At 39.5% G+C, this 26,431-nt stretch overlaps 1 protein-coding gene across 1 annotated transcript in view; it reads right to left on the reverse strand.

Moving 5' to 3' along the window:
* Positions 1 to 26,431, reverse strand: part of Btc (betacellulin) — a 42,579-nt gene that overhangs the window by 12,410 nt on the left and 3,738 nt on the right. Inside the window, exon 2 of the mRNA XM_051170170.1 lies at positions 6,086 to 6,184. Within this exon, the coding sequence (XP_051026127.1) occupies positions 6,086 to 6,184 (99 nt within the window). The remainder of the gene's footprint in view (positions 1 to 6,085; positions 6,185 to 26,431) is intronic.

Raw genomic sequence — 26,431 nt, forward strand, 5'->3', positions numbered from 1 at the left:
CAAAAATATTAACCTCTCTGTGCCTCAGTGCCTTCATATGAAAGAAGAAATAATGAAGGTAATATTTTATTATTAAATCAATTAGTAGATGCAAAAGCACAACAGCACTTCACATATATTACAAGTTTAATAGAGGACAGATGTTATTGCTGATGTTGGTGTCAATGACAGATATACTTTATATGCATAAAGTGTAGTAAAATAAAATAAAAGAGGTTTTGTGTGTATTGAAGTTTAGTTGTCTCCAGCTTAAAATAATTGTTCTTTTATTTATTTTATTCTTTTACTAATTTATTATTATATTATATAATATATTTGGTTATATTATATAAAATATTTGATCTGCCAATTGCGGATCAAATACTCGTGGAGAAGGAGAATTGAAACATACTAGTTAAAAAACTCAACAAAGCATAAAGGCAGACAGAAAGAGATAAAAACAAGAGCAAATAACCATAAGCAGAAACATAAAAAATAATAAAATGCATGAGTTTTCCCTTTTCAGTAATTATGTAAGACAGAAGTGAGCTGAACTCCTCAATCCTAAGAGATAAAGTGACAAGACTTACCTTTTACTCACTGTCAATGAGACACTTTAGACTTGGAGAAACGCATGCGCTGGCTGAAAGTGAAGGGACACAGAGCACCCACACCATTGCTAAGCAAAGGACATCAGTGGTGGTTATGCATATATTAGACTGAGGAAGCTTTAGCTCAAAATCTGCCACCAGGCACCAAGTATCAAAAAAAGAAGCATCATTGTTTGATAAGGTTTTCAGTTCCCCACTATAAATATACATGCACCCAACAGGAGAAAAATCTAGCAGTATAAAGCAAATATTGGCAGAACTGAACTGAAAAGAGAAATGATTCCTGCCATACACTAAGTCCAGCAGACAGGAAATTTGTGAAAATTAATAAAACGTTTTTTGCTACTCATAGACAACAAGAGAGGACAAATGACTGTTATTAGTACCAAGTATATTGTTCGGGGCTCAGGAAAGCCATGCACTGAGAACGGACTCTAACTTGTTTATGTTTCACACAGCACTGCAGTTGAGGAGTGCTGAGGAGAAGCCTGCCTGGATCTATACCCTTGATAATGAGATGTAATGTCAACACAGAAAGACATTGTGTTACCAGAAGAATAGGAGCAGACTCCGAGCTTCTCTGGCCAGTACCTCCTGATGCTGACATTGCACAGTCATTGTTAGGAACTACGAGCAAGAAAGGGAGCCTAGGTTAGTCCAGGGCCATCCAGAGAACTTTCCCGCAGAGAGAAACACTGTAATATTAGACGGGTTTGATATCTCAAGACAGAACATCAGTGAGGTGGCAGTGGACTTGAACACTGCAGACCGAACGGATCTCATGGACACGCCCTCAGCCTTTCCCAAACAGCAAGCAACTGCGTGTTCTTCCCACATGCAAACAGTGTGCTTTTCAGAGTGGATTAGTGACTTGATAAATTTAAGAACATTGAACTCATTCAAAATACCTTTCTGATCACAATGTAAGAAAATTAGAAATAGAGGCCAGTAAAAGGAAAAGCGGGAGGTTGGCCAGTGTATTGAAGTTGAGCAATGTGCTTCTGCAAAACCAGTGGGTCAAAGATGAAGTTAAATGGGAAATTTGAAAACAAATTGAGCCAGGCAGAACATATCAAAACTAATAGATTAAGTAGAAACAGCATTAAAAGTTTATAGTGACAAAGACTTACAATATAATAGAATAGAGATCACAAATAGATCACTAACTTTATATATTAAGGAACTAAATGAACAAATCAAGCCCAAATTTGGTAGAAGCAAGCAAATAAGAGATATTTCTGTGAAAATAAGAGAGTACAGACAGAACAGAAAATCAATACCAAAAAAAATTTAACAGATGAAGTTTTTTTCCTGGAAAAGCAATCATAACTAATAACCTTTTACTAATAACTAATGATAAAAGGAGGAAAAAGACAAGTTAACTAAAATATAGAAAGAAATGAAAAACAGATCTGACAAATGCACAGCTTCTCTCAAACAGCAACAGAGTGTGTGCTCTTCTTTTTGCACACATTCTTATTGCAATTGGGGCCACAGAGAAAAAAATTCAATATATGAAAAAGTACATACCAACAAGTTGAATGATCCATAAGAAATGAACAAGTTCTAGAAACAACATAGATGTTCTATCAAGTATTTAATTAATGCCAAAACTTTATAAATTCTTCCCAAAAAAACATATACAAACACAGATCCATAGACTTATAGAAGAAAATTGAAAACTCACAATTCAGTTCAGGTGAATATAATTAATTGAACTGCAATAAGACTAATAAGACAAAATGAAGAAAGAATGGGATAGACCCTTTAATACATGAAGTTTGTTACAGTAGTGGCACAACACTAGTGATAGCCAACAACTCTCTAATTGGACCTAAGACCCACCCAACAAAAGAGAAGTCATGTATGGTACCAGTAACCCAGCCAACTACCCAGGACTAGTGAATCTTGGGGGAGACAAACTATTGACACTTTATTAAACCAGCATAATCCGTAAGTACATTCTAAATATTTGTCTTTATGCCACAGATAAGTGTAGTACTCACTCTGCATCAAGGAAACTTCTCTTTGCAACAGAAAGAGGCCATTCCAGAAAAATCACCAACCAAAATGCAGAGGTATGAAACACAGTCCTAAGGGATACATCTACAATAAAGCTCTTTCACCTAAGGCTCTGAGAGCATTTCAAAAGAGGGATAGATTGCAGGATCCAGAGTATCAGGAAGTTTGCTGTATGATTGTGTCTACTAGAAATGTCAGAAGCTACACTCATGAAGTTTTACCAAAATGTCAGTCTAAACATGACCTGACCAAGGATAACATCAATAAACATGCTAAAATGGAAGCGGGGAACATTTATGAGACTTCAACCCTCAGCGAAGACATACAAGCAATTAAGGAATGCTGAGAGAGGGAGGTTTTCTTTCTCATGGAAGAGCACATAACGGGTTATCTGGTACCAATTGGTCAGCTCTGAAGCAACCAGGCAAGAAACTTTGTACAGAATTAGCAGGTTGCTCTTAAGTATTTAGTAACGTGTGTGCACATGCGTGAGTGTGTGTTTGTGTGTGTGTATACATATACAAGTAACACAATTAAAGAAAAATTGGCCACGAATTTGAAAGAGATGGGGGGAAACATGAGAAAGGGTGAAGAAATGGGAGGGGAAATGATGTCATTGTATTATAATCTCATACGATTAAATAAATAAATGAAGTTTGAAAATGAATATCATACAAAAAAGAATAAAATTTTATTCCTTTTCCACATTATGCCCAATAGTATATTGAAAATGGATTTGAGGTTAAAATGCAACAACTTAAACTTTAAAATTTTGTATAAGATATTATAAGGCAATCTATAGAGCAGGAGAAAACATTTTCAAATCACATGCACAGTAAGTTATTGATCTCTAATATATGTACTGTGTATATGCACAAAATATATATACACTATATATGCACATACACACTGTACACACTGTATATATACATATATGTGTGTATATACATAATATACATACTTAAACTGGATATATATACATATATATCTTAAACTGGATGGCCAACAATCTAATCTTTAAAAATGGAACTATGGAATTAAATAGGTATTTTACAAAGAAGACTTAGAAGTGGTCAAAGCGTGCACATGCATACACACACACACACACACACACGTGTTTAATATCATTGATCATCAGAGAAATGCAGATCAAAGCTAGCATAAGAGAGCACCTCATTCTTACTAGAATCAGATGGAGAAGGAGAGAGAAAGTATGTGGTGAGACTGGAACTTCATAACATGCTGTTGAGAATGTGTTCTTCCAGGGTTCTATGAAAGAGTGGAGGTTCCTAGAGCGAAATTAAAACAGAGCAACCACATTATCCGGGATCCTTACTTTTGGATATTAATCCTAAAGGGCTAAAATCAGAAAATCAAAGAGACATTTGCACTCTGTGTCCATGTTACCATTCTTCATAAGAGTCAAATGTAGCTATAGCCCAAGTGTCTGTTGACAGATGAGTGGCTACGGAAAATGTACTGTATACAAAAAGGCAATAGTCAGCCATGTAAAAGAAGAAAACCCTCAAATACACGGCAACTTGAATCCACCTGGAGAACATCACTCTAAACTAAGCTGGACGGTCACGGTGGATTAATCCTGTATGATCCCCCTTCTCTGAGCTATCTACATCAGCATAATTCACAGAAGCAGACAATAGAATCATAAACACCGGCATCTTGAGGAAGAAGGATACAGGGAGCTGCTATACAACAGGCATAAAGTTAATTAATGAATTACATTAATTACATACATACAAGACGTCTGTTATATAATATCAGTCTTTTAATAACAACTGTGTAATGCACCTTTGTTTAAAGAGTAGAACTGTTAAATGTATTTACTGTGACAAAATTAAAATTAGAAAAAATAGTCAAGAAGCATGGCAAGGAAGATTTTTCAACATTGTCAATCATAATATTATGGAATAATTTTCCAGGGTTAATGTGGGAAATGCCATCACTTATGATATATGAAACTAGACTGAAGAAAAACATTCAACCATATAAAGTTGACCTTGGTATCCTAACAAGGATGACAAGACCCCCATGAGCATGACCTATGATAGCTGTGGATTTGATGCCTGATGCACATCCTGTGACAGGGCCTGGCCCCTATGAGCATGACCTATGACAGCAGCAGATTCCATGGCCAATGCAAATCCTGCACCCCACCCACTGCTCTGAAGAGTGAAATAGGAAGCCTGGTCCAGACCTGGTGACCCAAGCGAGGAAGACTTGTTTAGCATGTCCCTGGCTCTGTGACAGTGTTCCCAGTGTGCTAACCAAAGAGTGCTCACATAGGTGGCCATGTTTCCAGCTCAGTGAACCTCTCAGGGAATGTGCCAGGCCCTTCTCCACTATGCCTAAATATTTAAGGTGACCTGAGTTTTTAATTTCTTTCCTAAGATGTAAAGAAGCTTTGTAGAGGACCAGAGCACAAAAATCTATATAGAAACAAAAGCAGCTTAGGTCAGCCAACGATAGCAAGTCTGGTGCACAGCCTGTTACCCTAGCCTAACACCTTTGAGAATATTAAATCAAGTTTCTCCAAAGTAAAATATGTAAAAGCCCTTTCCTTCTCGCCCTGCCCGCCCCACCCCCCTTGTGGTATGGACTAGACAGAAAAGTGTGGAATGCACCAAGAATTCATGAATCCAAGCCAACATATTACACAATGAAGTCTGGAACACCACACATCTGTGACAGTGGGGGAAATGGTTACTGTTGACTATTGAGCTGACAGAACTCAGGATTACTTAGGAAACACACCTCTGGACATGTCTATGGGGATGTTTTCACAGAGATTTAACTAATGTGGCAAGACCCATCCTGAATGTGTCTGAGTAAATACAAAAGAGAAAGCTAGAGGGTGCCAGTGTTCATCTCCCAATGCTTCCTGGCTGTGCATATGATGTGAGCAGCAGCCTCCTGCACTCCCAGACATTGCACCTTCAAACTGTGAGCCAAAAACAAACAAACAAACAAACAAACAAACAAACAAACAAACAAAAACCTTTCCTTCCTGGAGTTGCTTTTATCAAGTGTTTTGCCAAAGCAACCAGAAAAGTAACTAAGACCCCCAGTACATGGCAGCTAGGCATGGGGGCACTGAAATAGGGAGACTGGGGTTCAAATCCCAGAGTTGTCATTTATAGGCTGAGTGACTATCAGCCAGGTAATCTTGAGGCGGGGAGGTTGTAACCTGAAATGTTTCCATCTCTTCTGTTTAAAATGTCATCAAATCATTCTTACAATACTATATAAATACATAAAGTACAGTATATTGGTTTTAAATTTTTATATCACTCAGAAAGCTTACAAGCAATGAATAAATTACTGCATGAAAGTTACTTAATGCAGAACCTAGTATATGTACAAAGAACCAATAGTATAATGAAAACTATTTAAGGAAAAGATTCGGCCTGGGAGAGGTCAACTTCCCAGGATTGCCTATGAAGCATTAGCATTACCTGTGCAGTTCTCCCCAGGAGCTCCACAGAGAGAGCCATTGCTTTCAGGCATTCTGGTTGTGTTCCCATCTGCCACCACACAGTGGAGAATCGCAAGACCTGCAGATTCAAAACAGGACCAGAAAACAAACTTGAAACTTTGCTTAATGGAAAATATCCCCTACATGCCGTGACCCACTGTGGAAAACAATAAGCCTGTGGCCTCTATTGCATGCTCTCCTCTGCCAACCAAGAAGCGGGTCAAGGAGCATCATGTCTTATGTGTTCATCTCAGGATAAAAACTGAATGTTCAAGTAAGTACCACTTCCTGTATGCATCTTCAGGGAGGAGACTTGGCTCTAGCCCACAGGGAACACATCACAAAAGCAGAGAGTAGAGGATGGGAGTCCCGTCGCCAGGTAAACAGTTGGGTGAAGAAGCAGAGAGGATAAATGATAAAGCCATGGCAAAGGAGCCATTCTGCTGCCCCATAGCCACCATGCTCTGCTGTTTCGCAGAGGTGGACTTCCAGGTGCACTTCCACTGGGGGAGATGTCAAATAGATATAAACCCATGAAGAATGTTTTGTTCGTGGCTGTATTAAAATAGAATTTCATGTATACGAGGCAAGCTCCTTATCATCTGCCCATACTCTCACTTCATCATGATGATTTTTTTTAAAGAATTTTAGTTCCCTTAACTTAATAATCTCTAAAAAGAAGTGTCCTGGGGTTAGAATGGCTGAGTTAACAGTAAGTGGTACTTATGTTAATCCCGATTCAAGTGCTAGAAGTCATATGTGAGACTATCAAGGAAATGAGCATGGACTTGGATGTGAGATCCTACAAAAGAACTGATGCAAACATTTCAAAACACAGCATGGCATTGTGCTTTATATTAAGAATTTGTATACCGTAAATATATTTGAATATTAATTAAGTAAAGAAAGTACTTAAAATTCACTTTATTATTACATGACGTCATTAGTATTTTGTGACATTGACGATCAAAACCATGGCCATCGGAATGCTGGAAAAGTACTCTACTACTGAGCAGCACTAGCCCTGAGTCTTATTGTAAAATAGCCTATTATGGGACTACAGTATAAGATGAAGTAGAACTCAGCACATGTTAATAGCTGTTGGAATGTTAGATGGGTCAAGGTTTATTCTGCCAGTCTTTCTAGTTCACATATGTGAAATTTCTTTCTATGATGAAAAAGGGCAGAGAACAAGAGAAGGTAGAGGAGCCAGGAAGAGGACAGAGAAAGGTGGCTTGGGAAGTGGCTGCTCCTTAGTTCAAGACCTTATTGACAGGGTAAAGAATGTAAAGTATGTGTTAAGGATACAGATCACCAAACACGCCCTGGCATATAATCAGTGCTCAGTAAATTGCCTCATTGTGATACAGCTGACAGGAATAATGGGCATTCCTATTGGCTGTTGGAAATTATGCATCCGGCCAACAGTTTCTAAGCAACATGTTCTCCAATTCCACTCTATTCAACAAGCAAACAGGAGCATAGGACACACTTGACCTTCAAGACGCTCTGACGCTACACAGCAGATAAGGGGCCAGCCAATTAACCACAAAACAAAATGATAGCAACACACCAGGAAACAGTGATGAGCAAATTATAATGTCACGGTCTTTATAATGGCAGCTTTGCCATTTATCAAACTGAAAAACATTGTTTTAAAGGAAAAGAAAGTACCAAGTGTTGGGGAAACTGAACAGAAGTGAAAACTCAAATCCACTGATGAAGGGCAAAGTTACTTTTGTTTTCTGGAGGACAATTTAACACAAAACATAAAAACAAAAGTAACTAAACATGTGCAATTCTTTATGCCCAGTAATCACAAACCTGTAAGTTCCTCTATGGAAATAATGCAGAGTATACACAAAATAAATTACCTACAAAGGACTCTGTGTGACATAAGTTATAAAACACTATGTTACTTAAGTAGGAAGCCGGGAAAATAGCTCAACGGATAAGGCCACTTGCTATGAAATCATGAGAACGTGAGTTCCAGCCAGTGAAACCGTATAAAAACCCGGGCTGCCAGCTCAGCTTCAAGTTCAGTCAGGGAATAAGATGTTCTACGACAGAGCTGGAAACCCAATGTCTTCTTTTGGCTTCTGTGAGGTTGTACCCATACACATGTCCACAACACACACACACACACACACACACACACACACACACACACACACTTACCAAAGTATCTAGCAATATAGAATTAACTAAAAATATTTGACCAACCCTTCTGCAATAAACTGCTAATCAATCATGAAAATGGTGCTAAAATTTTAATAGTACATATCAGCATATTCCCAAATAAGAAAACAGACTATGGAATGATGGTTTAGCATAGTGTGGAATGTGTGTGTGTGTGTGTGTGTGTGTGTGTGTGTGTGTGTGTGTGTGCATATGTGTGTGTGTGTGATTTACATTTTTCCTCTAGCACTTGCTCCTCCATTCCTAGTTAGAACAACCAGAAACAAACAATTGCTGCAGGTTCCTCAAGCACAGGAATTCTAGACTACTCACCTTTATAATCTCAGTAGCTAATGTAAATATGATAGTAAATCATTTTTTAAAAAGTTTTCAAATCCCAAAAGTCCAGCAGCAAATTCTGCTGGGAAACAATACAACACATGTAACTCACTTCTAAAATCCAGTTCAAAAGTTGGTGTTCCCCCAGGGCAAAATGAGGAGGCCTTGACTCTGTAGCTCATGTGCTACAATAGCTCACAAAAAAAAAAAGAAAGAAAGAACGGTAGGAGGAAGGGAGGGAGAAAGGAAGGGAGGGAGGGAGGAAGAAAGGAAGGTTTAAAAAAGGAAGGATTGAGGAGATGCCTCAGTTAGTGAAGGGCACAAGCATGGGAGCTAAGTTCAAATCCCCTGGCATGCATGTAAAAAGTCAGTATGGTATTGTGCATTTGAAACTCTGGGTGTTGGGGGAGAGGAAAGAAACAGGTATCCACAGAGCTCGCTGCCCAGCCAGTCTAGCCAGTTGGTGAGCTCTAGTTTTGGAGAAAAACAAAACAAAACACTATCTCGAAAAATAAGATGGAGAGCAGCAGAGGAAGATACCTAACATCAACTTCTGGCCTCCATATTCATGTTTATACACCTTTGTGTGCACACACGCACACATACACACACACACACACACACACACACACACACACACACATGCACACAAATATGTGCACATATATAATTATTATAAAGAAATGAAAAAAAGAAAAGAAAGGAGGGAGGGAGCTGTAAGGGAGGAGGGAAGGAAGGAGGGAGGGAAGGAAGAAAGGAGGGAGGGAGGGAGGGAAAGAGGGAAGGAGGGAAGGAAGGAGGGAAGAAAAGAGGGAAGGAGGGAAGGAAGGAGGGAAGGAGGGAGGAAAGGAAGGAAGAAGGGAGGGAAGGAAGGAGAGAAGGAGGGAAGGAGGGAGGAAAGGAAGGAAGGAGGGAGGGAAGGAAGGAAGGAGAGAAGGAGGGAAGGAGGGAAGAAAGGAAGGAAGGAGGGAGGGAAGGAACGAAGGAGGGAGGAAAGGAAGGAAGGAGGGAGGGAAAGAAGGAGAGAAGGAAGAAAGGAGGGAGGAAAGAAAGGAAGGAGGGAGGGAAGGAAGGAGAGAAGGAAAGGAAGGAAGGAGGGAGGAAAAGAAGGAGGGAAAGAAGGAAGGAGGGAAGGAAGGAAGGTCTAAATCTAGGAGAGCTTCAATGTCTTCAAACTGTAAGTGTAAATATTTACTTCTCAGGGTTATTATAAACATTAAGTTTTATCACAAAACTGTTTTAGACTACTTCACATTTTTATCTATCTGCCTTTACTCCTAGTATTATTTAGAGTTTAACCAGTTACTCTCCTCTTCTATCTAATAGAAGGAACACTGCTTCCATTGACATTCTGCCAGGCTCAGGCCACTGTCAGGCTCTTTGTGCTAAAACCCGCTCCACATTCAGGCGTCAGCTAACAAATGGAGACCACCAGCCTCAGAGTTAGAGACAAGGCCAAGAGAGGAGGCCTCCTCAGACAAACCAGCACCCAGTTCAAGAAGCGTGTTCTGAACAACAAACACTCTGCCTCTGCTGTCACCCAAACCATCTTCGGCTGATCGTGGTGGCCACAAGCCTAACTGAAAAGGAAGCATTTCCTTGGCCCAACCAGATTCTAATAATTGAGCAGATACGGTCTGAACTTAGACCCTCCATTTTATAGCAGAAGGTGATGGGATTTGCTTCCCAGGACCTGGTTGAAACTAAGGAACAGGAGACCTTTAAGTACCACGGACCCCACAAGGTTCACTGCCCTCATCCTAACTTCTGGTGTCATCACAGGACTTCAAATTGAGTTTATAATCTTTAAGAAGAGACTGAGAAATCTGTGAGACATTCGCCAAGCCAGTTACCAAACTCTATAGGCTACTTTACCAAGAACACTCTTGTTTCATCCATTAGTCAACAAATACTCATTAAGCACCATGTGCTTGGTACTGATGTGAGAGACACTGAAGTCTCAAAGATAAAGATATCAAGGCTAAACCACAGACCTCATATTCTGCTCTGCAAGATGCACACACCATCAAGGTGCTGAACAGTCAGCTTAGTGAGAGATGACACAAGACAAAGTCCAAAAGAGAATTCAACTCTGCCTGGTGACAGAGGGTTTTTTTGTTTTTTTGTTTTTTTTCTTTTTTTCATTTTTTTTTTATTAATTTATTCTTGTTACATCTCAATGTTTATCCCATCCCTTGTATCCTCCCATTCCTCCCCGCCCCCATTTTCCCATTATTCCCCTCCCCTATGACTGTTCCTGAGGGGGATCACCTCCCCCTATATATTCTCATAGGGTATCAAGTCTCTTCTTGGCTACCTGCTGTCCTTCCTCTGAGTGCCACCAGGTCTCCCCCTCCAGGGGACATGGTCAAATGTGAGGCACCATAGTACGTGAGAAAGTCATATCACACTCTCCACTCAACTGTGGAGAATATTCTGACCATTGGCTAGATCTGGGAAGGGGTTTAAAGTTAGAAGTCAAGGTTTATGATGAATTTTTAATGGGGAATAAATGACTTAAAGTGCCAATTAATTCCTTGATTTAAAAAATGTGTAAGCACAATAATCACCATATTTTATCTGTGGTGGTGGTGGTTAGCATCCATGTGGTGGTAATAGTGGAAATATTGATCACTTTACAAAAAAGCTGTCATAAAATTAGAGATTATAATTAACCAGCAGCCACTGTCTGGGGAACATGTTAGTGGTTAGTCAACTCCTAACCCTCTCAGTACCTGCTATCAATACAGTCATCCTAACAAGTGGAACGTTAGCTTGAAAATAAACTGGAAAATCATAGGAAAATAAGAGCTTGAATATATTCTACACAGCACATCATTGTTTAAGGAAATTCAAGTTCTAGTATAAAAGGAAGAGAGAGCATCCTATACATTTTCCACTGATCACCCTGCTGACACATCTCTGCTGTGAAAGCTTTTACCCTGTAGAGTGACTGAGTGACCTTGGCCTTTACCTGCCATTTGCCAACGGTATCCAGTGTCCTACTGCCCACCACAACTGAACTGTCACTATGAAAAATGTCCATAGACTTCTAAATATTCCTAGAGAGGGGAGCCACTCCAGGTGAGACCCAATGTGATGCTCTCCGATCTATTTCACACATTTTAATCCAAAGTGCAGCTTGCATTTTCCCACAGCCCTTCAATGTGACCCAACTGCGCACAGCACAGCCTTCACGAGGCCTTTTTTCTTTTTTTGTAGGTGTTACCATCTCATGGAAAGGTCCCCAGACTCAGTTACTAGTTCACTATATGACTTTGAGTTAATGAAGACATTTTCTTTCTCCTCAAGAAACCCTTGGATCATAATAGGTTTTCTGCCCATCCCATAATCTAGTTCATGACAATCAAAGAAAAATAAGAATTGTTAACAAGCATGTATCATTCAAATTATCAATGTATTTATGAGATGAAGAATGCATTGTGTTTAGGGAAACACATGGCCAAAAAATGCATAGAAAGCATATGTAAAAAGTATAAAACTACCAATCAAAAGAGCCACAAATTATATCAAGTTACTAGGAATTCTGAAAGTTTTTTAAATATCTTACCAACATTGAACTCAGAAACTATCCTTTCTGAGTTCTGTCAAGTCCACATTTAAAATTTCAGTAGAAGGATTAAGTTGGCCCTAAGGCATGCTGGTCTCAAAATCATTCATGCATGCTTGTCAATCACAGTCATTCATTCATTCATTCATTCATTCATTCAGACCTAGGTCTGAAGCTCCTTTCTCTACATCTCTATAAATGCCTTTTGTCTGTGCAGCACATTTTTCTTGCCCTTCCTCTTTGGAATCACCATAAGTATAGCTTCTCTTTCCCACAGAACATTGTAACATATCTGTATCTACCTATTCAGTTTCCCTATGGAGCTTTCTCTTCTCAAGCTACACATCCTGACACCTTCAAGCATATTGTGTTAAAAGTGTCAAAAGCCCTGTCATCTTCTTCTAAATGCAAAGCATCACCCAAAGACAGACAGGAGTGGGAGTCTAAGCCCCAATACCTCTAGTAATGCAAGCCCATCATCTACAGCCTCTCTGGGCTGTTCCAATAAGTACTGGGGTTTTGTTCTTTCTACCACAAAACACATCAACTAAAGTCTTACGTTGCTGGGCAGCAGCGTCTTGATGGGCGTGTTTCTCCTTTGTTTCTGTTCTCTGTTGCTTTATCTTTTGTGTTTCATCTAAGCAGGCAGTGTTCTTTAATAATTTCTCCCTTTTAAATGCATTGTATAAAGTTTTAACTGTCAAAAGAATTCACAGCTTCTTCTCCTGCATTTGGATTCTTTTATTGAGCCTATCAAATCTTCCGCTTCACATGACCTATGATTTTCTCAGGTGTACAAAAAGAAAACAATAAAACCAGAATAAAACAAAGGTACATTGCTAGCTATACTTGCTAAGTTGAGTTCTTACTCCTGAAGTTAGTTTTTAAATATCAATTTTATTCATAAAATCCAGGGAAAGGGGAAAAGAAATCCAGCTTTACGTCTAAGCCCATCTATGTTAACGCACTTTGAGATCGTCAAGTTTAGAAATTACAGAACATATTAAAGCCTTATCCCCATCAGTCAGCGTGGGGAATGAAGTCAGCGCGAACAATACAGGCATTCAGTAGGAGGCAGCCTGACAGGCCCATGACACACAGTCTCAAAGGCAGTGCTGGTGCTGAGGTAAGTAGCAAGCCAGCTGGATCAACTATTTAAAATGATCATATGGTGACCAGCTTATACAACATGTACATTGGATTTGCCTCATCTCTGAGCTGGATTTTCCATTTTTAAAGCCAAGAACATTTTGTATTTTAAAAAACAAGTATATTATCACAAAATGTTCCTTTATCTCTGTCTTAGAGACTAAAGACTTCTTAGATACCTCGCAGGACTCTGATTATCTACTGAATTCAATTTCTTCTGTCAGACCAACAAGATTTGAACCAGACTTCAGTCCCATTAGGAATGGGAAGACTGTTTCATACTGAAACCCCTCAGGCTGCATTCATATTAAAGAGAGACAGCATTGAGCAGCAGGAAAAGAGCAGCTCTGGGATCCAATGGAGCAGGACTTGAACGCTAGACCCATTTTCATCAATACATCTGTGACTGTGGTCATCGCTAGCCATGGCCCTTCCAACTACTTTCTGTGACTTTAACTCTCGTGTCATGGCAGGGATTTAGCTCTGTGCTTAAATGAAGAGGGGGGGGGGGGAATGATAAATTTTAATTACTTAAATGTCTTTTGCATTTATAGAAAGATGTATTCTTACTCTTATAAATGGTAGATTGATACTAATTTCTACATTTTAAGCATACTTTCACTTATGTGTAAAATGTTTAATATAGTGACAACAAAATATCAATGCATACATACGCACATGCAGCTTTCCTATAGTGTGTTTGTAGCTAATGAGACAAAACCGTGTAGGGGCATTTCCATGTGTTGTTTCTTCCAGGTATTTTTGTTTGTTTTGCTTTGATTTTAAGATATCTGAAGTTAGGGGGTCTTGGCTGATTAACAGCAGCATGGAGGCTTTCTCATGTGTTGGGTCTTTGTGTTCTCAGCATAGCTCTGTGAGTCAGCACACCCTTTATTTGAGCTGGGGTTTATGACTTGGTTGGTTGAGTCAATGCACAAATATAGTTGATAAGGTCAGATCTGAGACAGTACAATTCAGTAACAATTCACTGAATTATATTCACTTCTCTAGACTCCAAAAGGCATAGTTAACAAAGTTTGTTCAAAAATAAATAAATAAAGTTTGTTCACAGTGTAAGTCAATACAAGGAGCAAAAATGTAAGCATTGAAGGACTTTCCCCATAGCATCTTCATTGCCAAGGAGAGAAAGAGAATCTGGAATGTGTGAACTGAGTAGTTCCCATGGTCAGAAAGAAGCCATATCTAATGTGGAGCTGGAAACAATAACAAAGTGAAGCTGCCATTCAACATTGGGCTTGGGTCTGACTAAGATAAAAATTGTAAAGGGGTAAAATTTAGTATTTGTGCTCTTCTTTAAGAAACAAAATCAACTCCTTTTCTACTTATTCTGTTGCTAACTTTCACTGTGTATAGACTATTGCCCTTATAAATCCTGCCCTCAGGTATAACAGATTACCTAGCTTGTTTTCAAAGCAAAGCTCGAAGAAAGGAAATTAACTCAGAACTTTCCTAGAACATAGACTGAGACATAGATTAAGGGGTTACAATCCCAAGGCCATGAAAATGATGGAAAGAGAAGTGAAAAGGAGAAAGGAGCTACTAAAATATTTCTTTTCCCTGTATCACACAGGGACAAAGGAATTCCCCCAGGGGCCATGACTACCCACATATAGGCTACACTGGTAGTTCATGTGGTCACTGAATCTAAGGTATGCCTCAGAAAACAAAAGGAAAGAGAAATGCATTAGCCCAGTCCTGTTCATAACCAATTTCTCCATTGACAAAATTCCTTCTGCTGGATGCCAATTTCCTCAGGACTTATCCTGTGGGGTGTGGCATTTTAACAAAGGTCCAAAGTAGGACAACCTATGTGGATGGCTCGTAGGCTTAGACAGACCACTGAGTTCCGGGTAGCAGGACATCTTTTAGGAAACAGGGAAAAAATGTTCTTAGGTAAAGTAGAGTTTCCAAGTTCCTTCAAATGATTTCGCCTGGAAAACTTCCTAGGCTATCAAACTAAAAGATGGGCTTCTGCATTCCCGGGGCCTGAAGGGGAAGCACAGAGAAGGAGATGCAGCCCACAGGGACTTCACAAATACGTCACGTTCATTCAAAACTGGGAAAGTAAAATACAAGTATTTCTTCCTCCAATATGAAACTCCATTTTCAACTGAAGATACAATATCTTAGTGTCTAATAAAGACTCAGAATGATAAATAATAGTATTTTTAACATATAAAGTTTCTCCAAACTGTTGCTCTTAAAGCCCATTTAAAGTCATATGTAGACTATATGGAACACATAATTCGTATACTGAAGAACTGTTGACACACAGCAATGCCTTTGCAGGTGGGTCAATCTCGTTTCTGGTTTACCTTTATCATTACTGAATGTGTCATGGGTGGCTAACCTGAATAGGAATCCTCCAACCACTTTGATCTGGTTTATTAAATGACCACTTATCAAAACTTGATTTACTTTGATTTCCCATTCCTTTAAAAATAACACCAGACCAGATACTCAGGCATCCTATCATTTTAAATAAAACTCCCTGGACCCACTGAATTATCATATTCCAAAAGAGGATGAGAAGGAATCGACCAAAGAGGACAATTTATTTTCAAGCATGATTACCTGAGTCTACAGGAAAAAGGAATTGTATAGTTGCCTTCTGAATCCAGGAACAGCACAATCTTTGACTTATGATAAAATAAGCCACCTTAGTGGCATAGATGTTATGGGAGTAATCAATGCTTATTGCTTGGATTTAAGGCCTGCTCCATCAATTGGAAACCATATTTGGCACGGACAATGAGGCCAAGACTCTGATGCTGGATAGAGAAAGGGCCTTAGGGGGAAGGGCCTACTACTATTCTAGTAAGTGGACGTAGCAGAGGAAAAGGCCACTGATGACAATATTGCTGCACCCCAGACAGCATCGCACCATTCAGCCTTCATCAGCCAAGCGTCTTTTTGCAGTAGACCCTATGTAACACAGAGACCTACAAACATAAAGAAATAAGAGACTCTGGAGCATCCAGACCTAACTGGGACCTCTACGTTCTCTTCTTCCTCAAAAGCTCAAGGATCTATGCAGAAAAGGGAGGCAGAAAGATTGTAGCAGCCAGAGGTGGTGGGTGCCTTCAAGGAAACAGCATTCCCAGACGACGGGGAAGAACCACACAAGCTGAAGCCAGACAAGACATCGGCAGGGAGAAGAGGAAGTGGCTATGAATTCCCACCTTTATCCAAGAACCGATTTGCGAGTGACAGCTTCAGTGAGAGTGCTGATCAGTTTTTGTCAATGGGAGACACAAAGTAGATATATCAGCCACCCTTTAAGGCATACTCCATGCCCCAAGAGTCTCCAGCCAACACAAACTGGACTCAGTTCACAAGATCAAGAAGTTGGGTGTGTAGGATTGAGGGGAAGGATATGGCAAGAGTTGGATGAGCAGGAAATACAATCAAAACATATTGTATGAAATTCTCAAGAAAGAAATTTTATATGAAAAAAAAAAGAAAACAAGCCACCAAACTTTAACAATAGTTCCTTCAAAGCCCCAGAGTTTTTTAAAAAATGGGTTTGAGTAAAAGTCAATTCCCCTTAGCATGCGTCTGTTATTATATTTATCAGTAAAACTGTTCATAAAGACTAAAAAATAAAAATAAAAAGAGTGAAAATCACATTACATTAAGAGTGTATTTCAAGTGCGAGGAACATAGAAAAGAAATTGGATTGGCATTCCATAGAGATACAATGTGTTACGTTGGATAGGTATTATAGGGAAAATTTCATCAAAGAAGCAGGAAACTCAAATGAAGGCAAGACGACGATGCAGAAATGAGCTCCGTGTGCACTGGAGACGGTGGGCAGAGCCGTCTGGCTGAAGGAGAAAGAGGTAAGAAGAAAAAGTCTCCAGAATCAAGGGTCCCCTTGATGCGTGTGCTGTGACTGCGAAATAATTCAATTGATTTTCCTGTGTGATTTAGGAAAATAAGGCTCATTAAGAAACAGTCACACTGCGTATTTCTAGTTGGCTCTTTGAAATGTCTGCTCACCCCATCCTGAGAGACAGATTCAATATTATGAGGTTGATTAGACTAGAAAACCACTCAATTCATGCATAATGGTGACGACCACTGCTGGGTAGAAATCAATGAGAAAGAACAAGAGGTATTTTCAGTAGGCTTTTCTCTTTAAAAAAAAAAAAAAAAGCGGGGTGGAGGAGTGAGGCCTACAATTATGTATGCAATCTCAGTTCACAACACTAGTCCACTCTATCAAGACAAAGCCATTATTCTAGCTCTCCATTACAGACTAAAATTCATCTAAAAAATGAGGTTTTTCCTCCCAGTTTCCTATCGCAAAGGGGTAATGTTAGAGAAAAAGTGGCCTCTGACATAGCAATAGTTGAAATGTCCACCAATATATTTTAGCGGATAGAGCTGTGGGTTCCATTTCCTGCACACTATGGTCCAGTTGACAGTTATGACTCAACTATCAAGTCTGCAGCGTCTTAAATGTGAAAACACCCTCAGACATAAGACTGCGGCCCACGAGGAAGGAAAAGTCACCGAGCCCAAGCTTGCTTGCGTGGGAAAACAATCAAAGCGTTTTCTTCTTCACTGTCCGCTTCCGGTTCTAAGGGCTCTGCCTCTTTTGCTCGTCTCTGGGAAGGCCGAAGCTTCTTCAGGTGAAGATACCCTAAGCTTCAAAACATCCTCAGTGTGGACTGGCATCGTTCTGTATTCATAAAAACATGATACATCCTGGAAGGTGTTTAATCTGCCTACATCCCTCCTAGAGATCACTTCTGCATGCTCCCCATAAGTGCTAAGACCTCCCGCAGTGTGCCCAGGTGTGGGAAACTCCTCACATCCCACAGCATTCGATTTCCATTTGTTTTCAAAGCTTCGTATGGGGAGAGAATTCTTCCTGGCTTAAGGTGCAACTGTCTTCTTAAATGCCGAGTCCGTGGAGGGGACTTTCCTCGAAATTGGTTCTCACATATGTCGTTGTTTCTGATAAACCAAGTTTTATCCTTCCCAGTCAACACCTCTTTTCCTTAATGACTTGTTTACGAGCATGTTGGGCATCTTCAGTCATCATCAGCCCCTGGTTCCTGGTTTCCAGTGTGCCAGTGAGTGGTCCACAGCCCAGTTTTCATCCCAACGTTCTCATGCTCTGCATCCCCAGCATTCCAATCGGCTGATCTTCAGACCTTCCAGAAAAACATTCCTGCTCTCTGCCTCTTGACTTGCTCTTTCCTTTACCCCAGCCCCAGCCCCGTTTTCTGACTTACATATCGGGAGTACAATCTCCCATTCTTCTTTGTTGTGAAAAAAATAAGCATAACATGTAAAATAGAATCTTTCCTTTTAAAAATATAATTCAGCGGCATAAAATACATTCAAGTTATTGTGCAAATCTTATCACCAACCATATTTAGAATACATTTTAGTAAAATTGATATTTTTATTCTCATCAAATAAAATACCCTTCTGCATCCTCTAGCTCCTTTATTGGGAACACCCATTCTATTTTCTGTCTCTACGGTTTTTGCCTCCATCTCCTCTTCTGAAGTGTCATCTAGTGTCACAAAACACCCATAGACTCAATTTACTGGACAAATAGTTACCAGGATACATTGTGTGCCCAGCATAGTGCTAGAAAAACAATTAGTGGAACAATTCATTTATATTTCTAGTCCTATTTTTTTTTTAACAAGTAGTTGTTCAAACTGGAATCTCTTTTTAAGGAGAATATTTTATGTTAGAATTTCATATTTATAGAAAACTTGGAAGGCATTAAGCATTAACACTACACCCCTTCCTCGTTTTTTTTAGCTGCTTCTGATGTAACCTGGTCACATTACCATGTATCAGACCTATTCCAGTTGCATCACTGTTGCTGTTCTTGTCTTTCTGTGTCAAGGTTGTTAGTCACCTCTGCCCTGTTACGGGCCTGCCCGTCTTTGGTGTTCATGACCTCATTGACACATTGAGTGTCTTCTAGATTGTCCCTCAATTTTTGAGTTTCTTTTTTTAATGAACAATGTTATTACATGTCTTTATTTTTTAATCTATATTTGGTCATAGCCTGCCAGGGCACACATGCGAAGGTCAGAAGACAACATGTGGAAATTGATTTTGTCTTTCCACCATGTGAACCATGAAAATAAAACTCAGGTCATCAATTTCGATTTGGTTTGGATTTGGGGGTTTGGGGGTTGGGGGAGAGGGGTTTACCCTGAAATTTTCTTTTTTCTTTTTTTAAAAAATTCACTTTCCATCCTGAATGCACCCCTCCCTCCTCTCCTCCCAGTCCCACCCTCTCACCCTCTTTCCCTTTTCCCTCCTCTCCCTTTCTCCTTAGAAAAGGGGACCATTCCCCCTTTCCCACCCACCCCAGCACATCCAGTACCATCAGAACTAAGGGCATCAGCTTCCACTGAGGCCAGACAAGGCAGCCCCGCTAGGGGAATATGATCTAAAAGCAAGTTGTCTGCCGTTTTTATGTAGCTTGGCTGTGGTGATAAATGTTGGGAAGAGTACACTGTTGATTCATTTCTCATACTATAATCTAATAGAGAACACATGGATCTAAATTACAGTGTTGGTTGTGGTAACCTGGATTGCTTGGCTCAGGTGGTCACACCAGATTTCTGCACTATACAATCACTATATTCTCCTTTCGCGCTCTGTTTCATGTTAGGAATTCAGCAAATGTTTTAGGTACCTGGTGCAGTCATGTCAAGCTCAGCACTCACTCTGGTGAACCCCCGGGGTTACCATACGCCTAATGGAATCCTAGCACCCTTAGAGTGACACCTCCCCATTCCCCAACCACCCCAGCTCTGGAAAACACCAGAGCTGCTTCTATGATATCTTTTTTTCTTTTCTTTCTTTTTTATTTTTATTTTTTTATTGTAGAAGTAACTTCTTTGAGGCAGGATGTGTGTTGCCAGGAGTTACCTTGTCTTGTTGTCCAAGAATCTTTAGAACAGTAAAAAAAAAAAAGATCTTTAAATGCCATATTCTGTGGGTCTCTGAGGCTTTTGAAGACCTTATTTAACTATTTTGCCTTATATATCTATAGAATCATATCTATTAGACCTAGGATATATATTCTTGTGATAAAAATCAGACTAGTATTTGATATGACCATGATTTCCATCAATATACAAAATTCCATTCCAGTGAATTAAAAGTAACCTTATTTGTGAGTAACAATTAAGGACTTGAGTTGAGGAGTAAATTTAATAATCTACCTTTTATTCTATCCTCCCTCTATATTTCTATATCCCCCTTTCTTTCTTTTCAGCTCCTATATCCTTGCCTACAAAAGAAAGACAAAGGAAAAGAGAGAGGTCCCTGAATCCAACCTAGTTTTCTCTCTGTATAAGACCAATAAAACTGTCTGTAAGGCAAAGGAAACAGTCAACAAAACAAAAAGACATCCTACAGATTGGAAAAAGATCTTCACCATCACTACATCTAACAAAGGACTAATATCCAAAATATATAAAGAATTCAAGAAATTAAACACCATGAAGCCAAATATCCCAATTTAAAAATAGGGTACAGCGTTAAATAGAGAATTCTCAACAGAGAAATATCAAATGGCTGAGAAACACTTAAAGAAATGCTCAACATACATAGTCATCAGGGAAATGCAAATCAAAACAGCTCTGAGATTCCATCTTACACCTATACGAATGGCTAAGATCAAAAATTCAAGAGATGGCCCTGCTGGCGAGGATGTGGAGAAAGGGGAACACTCCTTCATTGCTGGTGGGAGTGTAAATTTGTACAACCACTTTGGAAATTAATCTGGTGCTATCTCAGGAAATTGTGAATAAATCTAGCTATGATTTCTTTTAACTGTTTTGTTTTTATGTTGTTTGGTTTGAGGCTGTGTCTTACTAATAGCCCTGGTTGGCCTTAAACTGAAAGTAATCCTCCTGTCTCAGCTTCTGAGTTTGATGAGCATCATTCATGGTTCTGGTTTTGACTACATTACTCAGGAAAACACAACAATCCCTTTTGTGAATATATAGGCAAGTACATTGAAATCAAGACTTCTGCGAGGTAACTGTTCCCCCATGATCGCTATAGCATCAGTATTAGTTAAAGCATGGATCCATGTCAATGCCCATCAACATATAAATGAGTAAAGACAATATGACATATATATGCAAGGGTATTATCTATCCTTGACAACAAAGGAAACCTCTCCATATGTGATGTACTGTTGAAAACAAGTCACTAAATCGGGTCTCCCATGAAAGGTGCCGAGAAAGTAAGCTCCATCTCCTGAAAGAAGGAGTGTCTATATATGTATTTATAATTACTCTATAAAGAAACATTGTTCTTCTCCTGGAAAGCTCTTTTAAAATGAATACTCCTAGGATGGTGCCTACTAGATCTGGGATGAGGCACAATGATGTACATGTTTGACACTCCTTCTCTGTCTCAGACTATTAGTTTTAGAACAGGCTGTAATCTTTGTCCCTCCTTCTTATGTATCTGTGACCTGTCACTATAGCTGGTTAATTCCTACACTGAAATATTTGCCGATTTTCTTCTCTGAGCCAAGCTTTTGATCAGCAGTTTTCCCTCTGATTCCTTCACCTCACCTGTTCTTCCTTACATTAAGGTCACTCTTGAAGCACTGCATTCACCATGTTACTACCCTACTGAGAACACCAATCTAGAACCTTTATCTATTATTATTACATCCTCGAGAAGGCCACTGGACATGAGTTAGAGGAAAAAAATGGTGTCTGGATGTTACAGAGCCTCCATACAATAAAAACGAACTTTGAAGAAAAAGAATAAAGCACACTTCATTTGGGTTTCCTCTCTTTCGGGATCAGGGTCATGAACCAGTTCTCTTAAACATGTCATTACATCATAATCATTAAATATTTAATCCTATTAATTATTAAAACTTAGTCACTCTTAAAAGATGGTATTCTTATCCAGGTGGGGTGGTGTACGCCTGTAATCCCAGCACTCAGGAAGGCAAAGGCTGGCGATCTCTGGGAGTTTGAGGCCAGCCTGGCCTACAAAGTGAGTCCAGGATAGCCAAGGCTACACAGAGAAACCCTGTCTCGGAAAAACCAAAATAAAAACCAATCAAACAAAAAAAGATGGTATTCTCACTGCAAGATGGACCTGATGTTTCCTTCAAGCTGTGAGCAATCTCCAGGTTTATAAAACCTCGCAGTGAGTGACTAGGAACAAGGGAAGTAGGGCATGGTGGTGTATACCTGTACTCTCAGCATCTCAGCATGCAGGAACCTGATAGACAGATTAGGAGTTCAAGGCCAGCCTGACATCGATAATGAGACCTTGTCTAATATATATATAGAACACCTTGGGGCAGACCACTGGTCCAGACCTTTGAGTAAGGTGAAGCTGCCCATCACTGAGCAGTAGGGAGCAAGGCAAAGGGAAAGGGAATTTTTCCTCAGTATTTAAATAAATTCACCACATAAGAAACTATAAAATATTTAAAAGTTTCATTTGTCTCTAAAAACACGACTCCATCTGAATTACAAAATCACTTGGCTCCATTTCCTAGAAACCCCAAAGAGAGGGCTGTGCCAAGAATTCAGTGTCCTGATTAACAGCTTTAGTTTAGAGAGCCACTCCTGTCATCAATATTTGCCTCGATACCCCACAAAACTGACCTTGTGTTCTAGGCATCTCATGCTTCTGTTGCCCACGTGGAAAGTAGCAGCTACTCGTCTGCCCACCTCCAAGTCTTTCCCACATACTCCCCAACCTCGGTCATGGATGGATCGATCGCCTCCAGTCTCCACCCCATTGGTGGATTCCCTCATCATCCAGCCCTGGAATTCTCCTGTTATGAGGCTCATACTTAACCCATATCGTATAATTAAAGCAATCTATCCTCCTCCATTTGTAATGAACATTTTAACAAAACATGTTATAAACTCCTTTTAGAAGATAATTGTTAGTTGAGCTGTTGGATCACTTTTTAAAAAAAGATAATTGTTTATAATTAAATTATTCTTTTTAATTCGTTAATGCCTAACAGTTATAGACATACTTTAAGGTAATATTTGTTATACTTTAAAACAGTAAAATTAAAATAAATTTAGAACTTTCTCATTATTATATGTTTTATAAGTAACAATAATGCTCTCTGTTTATCCCAAGCATTGTGCCATATGCAAAAAAAAAAAAAAAAAGCACTATTTTAGAGTGAACTGATATGTGGCTAAAGTCCACGAATAAATCAGATTATGCCAGGTATTCTTACTCAAAAATCAAGTTTTGATGCCCTTTGGAAAAATAAGTCATTGTTAACAAATCTAAATACATAAATACAAAGAACTATAGGAGAAAGTACAGGTTTCCTAAATTTTTGCTATCAAAGAGCTCTCTGTCTCTGTCTGTCTGTCTGTCTGTCTGTCTGTCTGTCTGTCTGTCTCTGTCTCTGTCCCTGTCCCTGTCTCTCTCTCTCTCTCTCTCTCTCTCTCTCTCTCTCTCTCTCTCTCTCTCTCTCTCTCTCTGTATCTCTCTCTCCGCCCCTGTGTGTGTGTGTGTCTGTCTGTCTGTCTGTCTCTGTGTCTGTCTGTCTGTCTCTGTGTGTGTGTGTGTGTGTGTGTGTGTGTGTGTGTGCGTGTGCACGTGTGTGTGTGGTAGTATAAGGTCTACATCAAGCACTTTGTTGCCTACTATGAGAAGATACTGGTCTAGGAAGACTTCCTGGACTGACTGACATTTACTTGCTCAGCAAGTATTTACTGAGTACTTCCTACATAGATGAATTGCTCTAGGCACTCAGATGTAAGTGTGCAGCACTCTTACAAGACCTCTGTTGTGCTTGTGAACAAACATTTTTGCATTTTTTTCCTCCAGAGTGTGGCAATTTCCTTTTCCTTTGCTCAGGATGCAAAATCTATCACTTCACTTGGCTCAATGAGTGCAGTGATTCTATTTCTACTTTTAAAATTATTCCTAGGAAATATTTTGAAAGTTACTGACATATTCACAAAGTTGAGAATGGTAGTGCTACTGTCTTAGACATTTGTTTTCCAATTAATCTGCTAAAAATCTTTTCCTGTATTATTCTATGTTTTCTGCAAAATGACATTGCGTCCCTAAGAGATGATGATGGTGATGATTTGAGTACGTCAGAGAGTGAGATATGAAAAAGTTACAGGACTGTTTCTGTTGTAAGCCAGTGATAGAATGCCTTAATATCATGAGTGGCTCTCTGAACAGTCTAAACTTTTTCTTCTAAAACTTCATTAAATCATATCTTTTTCCATTTTTTCTGATATTCAGAAATAAATTTTGACATTGCATCACCACCAATTCTTCCAAAATGACAGTTCTAATCCTTTTTAATTGAAGCAATTATTTCTGTAATTCAAATAAATGAGACAGTCTCCTTGTGATGAGATGATTTCAAATATCAAAATCACCTTTAAATACATTCTGCTACTGCAGAATGACTTTGTGCCTCATGTCAATGTCACACAGCTCTGTGAAGCTCTTAACTAGGTAAAATCAGGATGGAATTGGCAGATGAAAAAGAATCTATGGTTGTATTTCATATTCAGTGGGTAGATATGCATTTCACTTTTGCAAATTTATGTTGCACATTTTCCTTACAAAATCAGTCAGAGTAAAATTCTTCAGGAGATTTTTATCTCTTGCCGATTTTGTAACTTGTGGGATCATAAACTTGAGAAACTGAGGCAAAAAAAGAGGGTTTTTTTCATCAATATATTCTGAAAATAATCATGAAGCCAGACTCAAAATTGCAACAAAACCATTAAGGAGATATTGGTCATAATGACTCCTTCTGTGAGTTCCGGCTGCCTAGCGTAATAGATTATGCATATCTGACATTCGCATTTGGAATGGTTGCAGGCGTTTTACTCAGTGATGAAGGTTGCCCATGCAATAGCCTTGCTTTCATACCTACCAGCTTTTGTAAATGAGTACTAAGAATGGGAAGGTTTAAGGGACTGAGGTATCAGAGTCAGCAGTTCACAGCACCAGGGATTCCAGCCAGTGGTCTGGCTGAGTCTATCTCCTAACTCCTATATTAATCCAGACCAGAGTAGACCTTTCCACATATTCTTAGCAACAAACAAGTGCATCTTATCTAAAATAGTATAAAACAACGTCATCCCCAACTGCCCACAGGAGCCTGTGTGAGTGTCATGGCTGAATATTGACAAGGGAAGGTATATTCAGATTTAAGTGTAGGATCAGACTGAAATGTCTGGAGTGATGCTGGTCACAGATCAAGTAAACACCTGTTCCAAACTAACTGTACCAACCAGGAAAGCCCAGGCCAGAATCACAGGCAGGCAGGGTACCTGGTGGATTGAAGAGCAAGAATCTTCCAAATACATGAGATAGCCAAAGATGACAGAGATGAACAGGGAGGAAACAGAGCTGAAGGTGAGGATCCAGCTATAATAAACTTCATTTTTTTAAAAAAATAAGCCAAGAGTATGGGATGCCAGTGTCAGTTTCTCCACTTTGGTGCAGCACGACACCCCTGGCTTTTTAGCATCCTATATGTGTCTGTCTGTCCCACTCAGCAGGGAATGCTTAACCACCAGGACTCAGGAGCTCACTTCACACTTTAAAATTCATGCTCAATAAAGTCAGAAACATGGACTCATTACACAATCTCTATATTGATATTCCTCCTCAACAATGGGAATAATAATGCTATCTAGCGCCTGTCCTGGGTGGGTATGTTTTATAGATTAAATAAGTTATCGGTCTTTTAGACCAGCGCCTGACCTGCACTACATTACTGGTGTGCTATCACTCTTGTGCTAAAGACCAGATGAGATACAAAGTGTCGAGATGATTTTATAAAGTGTAAAGAGGAGCAATGCTGCAATGCCATACTAAAGGCCACGCAGAGACCTAAGCACACAGCAGCATCCTGTATCCACCAGAAGCCCAGAAGGCAGAGCACTAAGAAGGTACCCGGGAGGAAGTCAACTCTAAGTCCTTCCAAGCATCTTCATGCAGCTGTCTGATGGTCCTTTGGCCTCACTCCTTGCTGTTCTGTCCTGGAAACCTTCTGCTCTGAACAAGCTTGGACCATGCAGC

The sequence above is a fragment of the Acomys russatus genome, chromosome 28 (assembly GCF_903995435.1).
Source record: "Acomys russatus chromosome 28, mAcoRus1.1, whole genome shotgun sequence".
Classification (NCBI taxonomy): domain Eukaryota; kingdom Metazoa; phylum Chordata; class Mammalia; order Rodentia; family Muridae; genus Acomys; species Acomys russatus.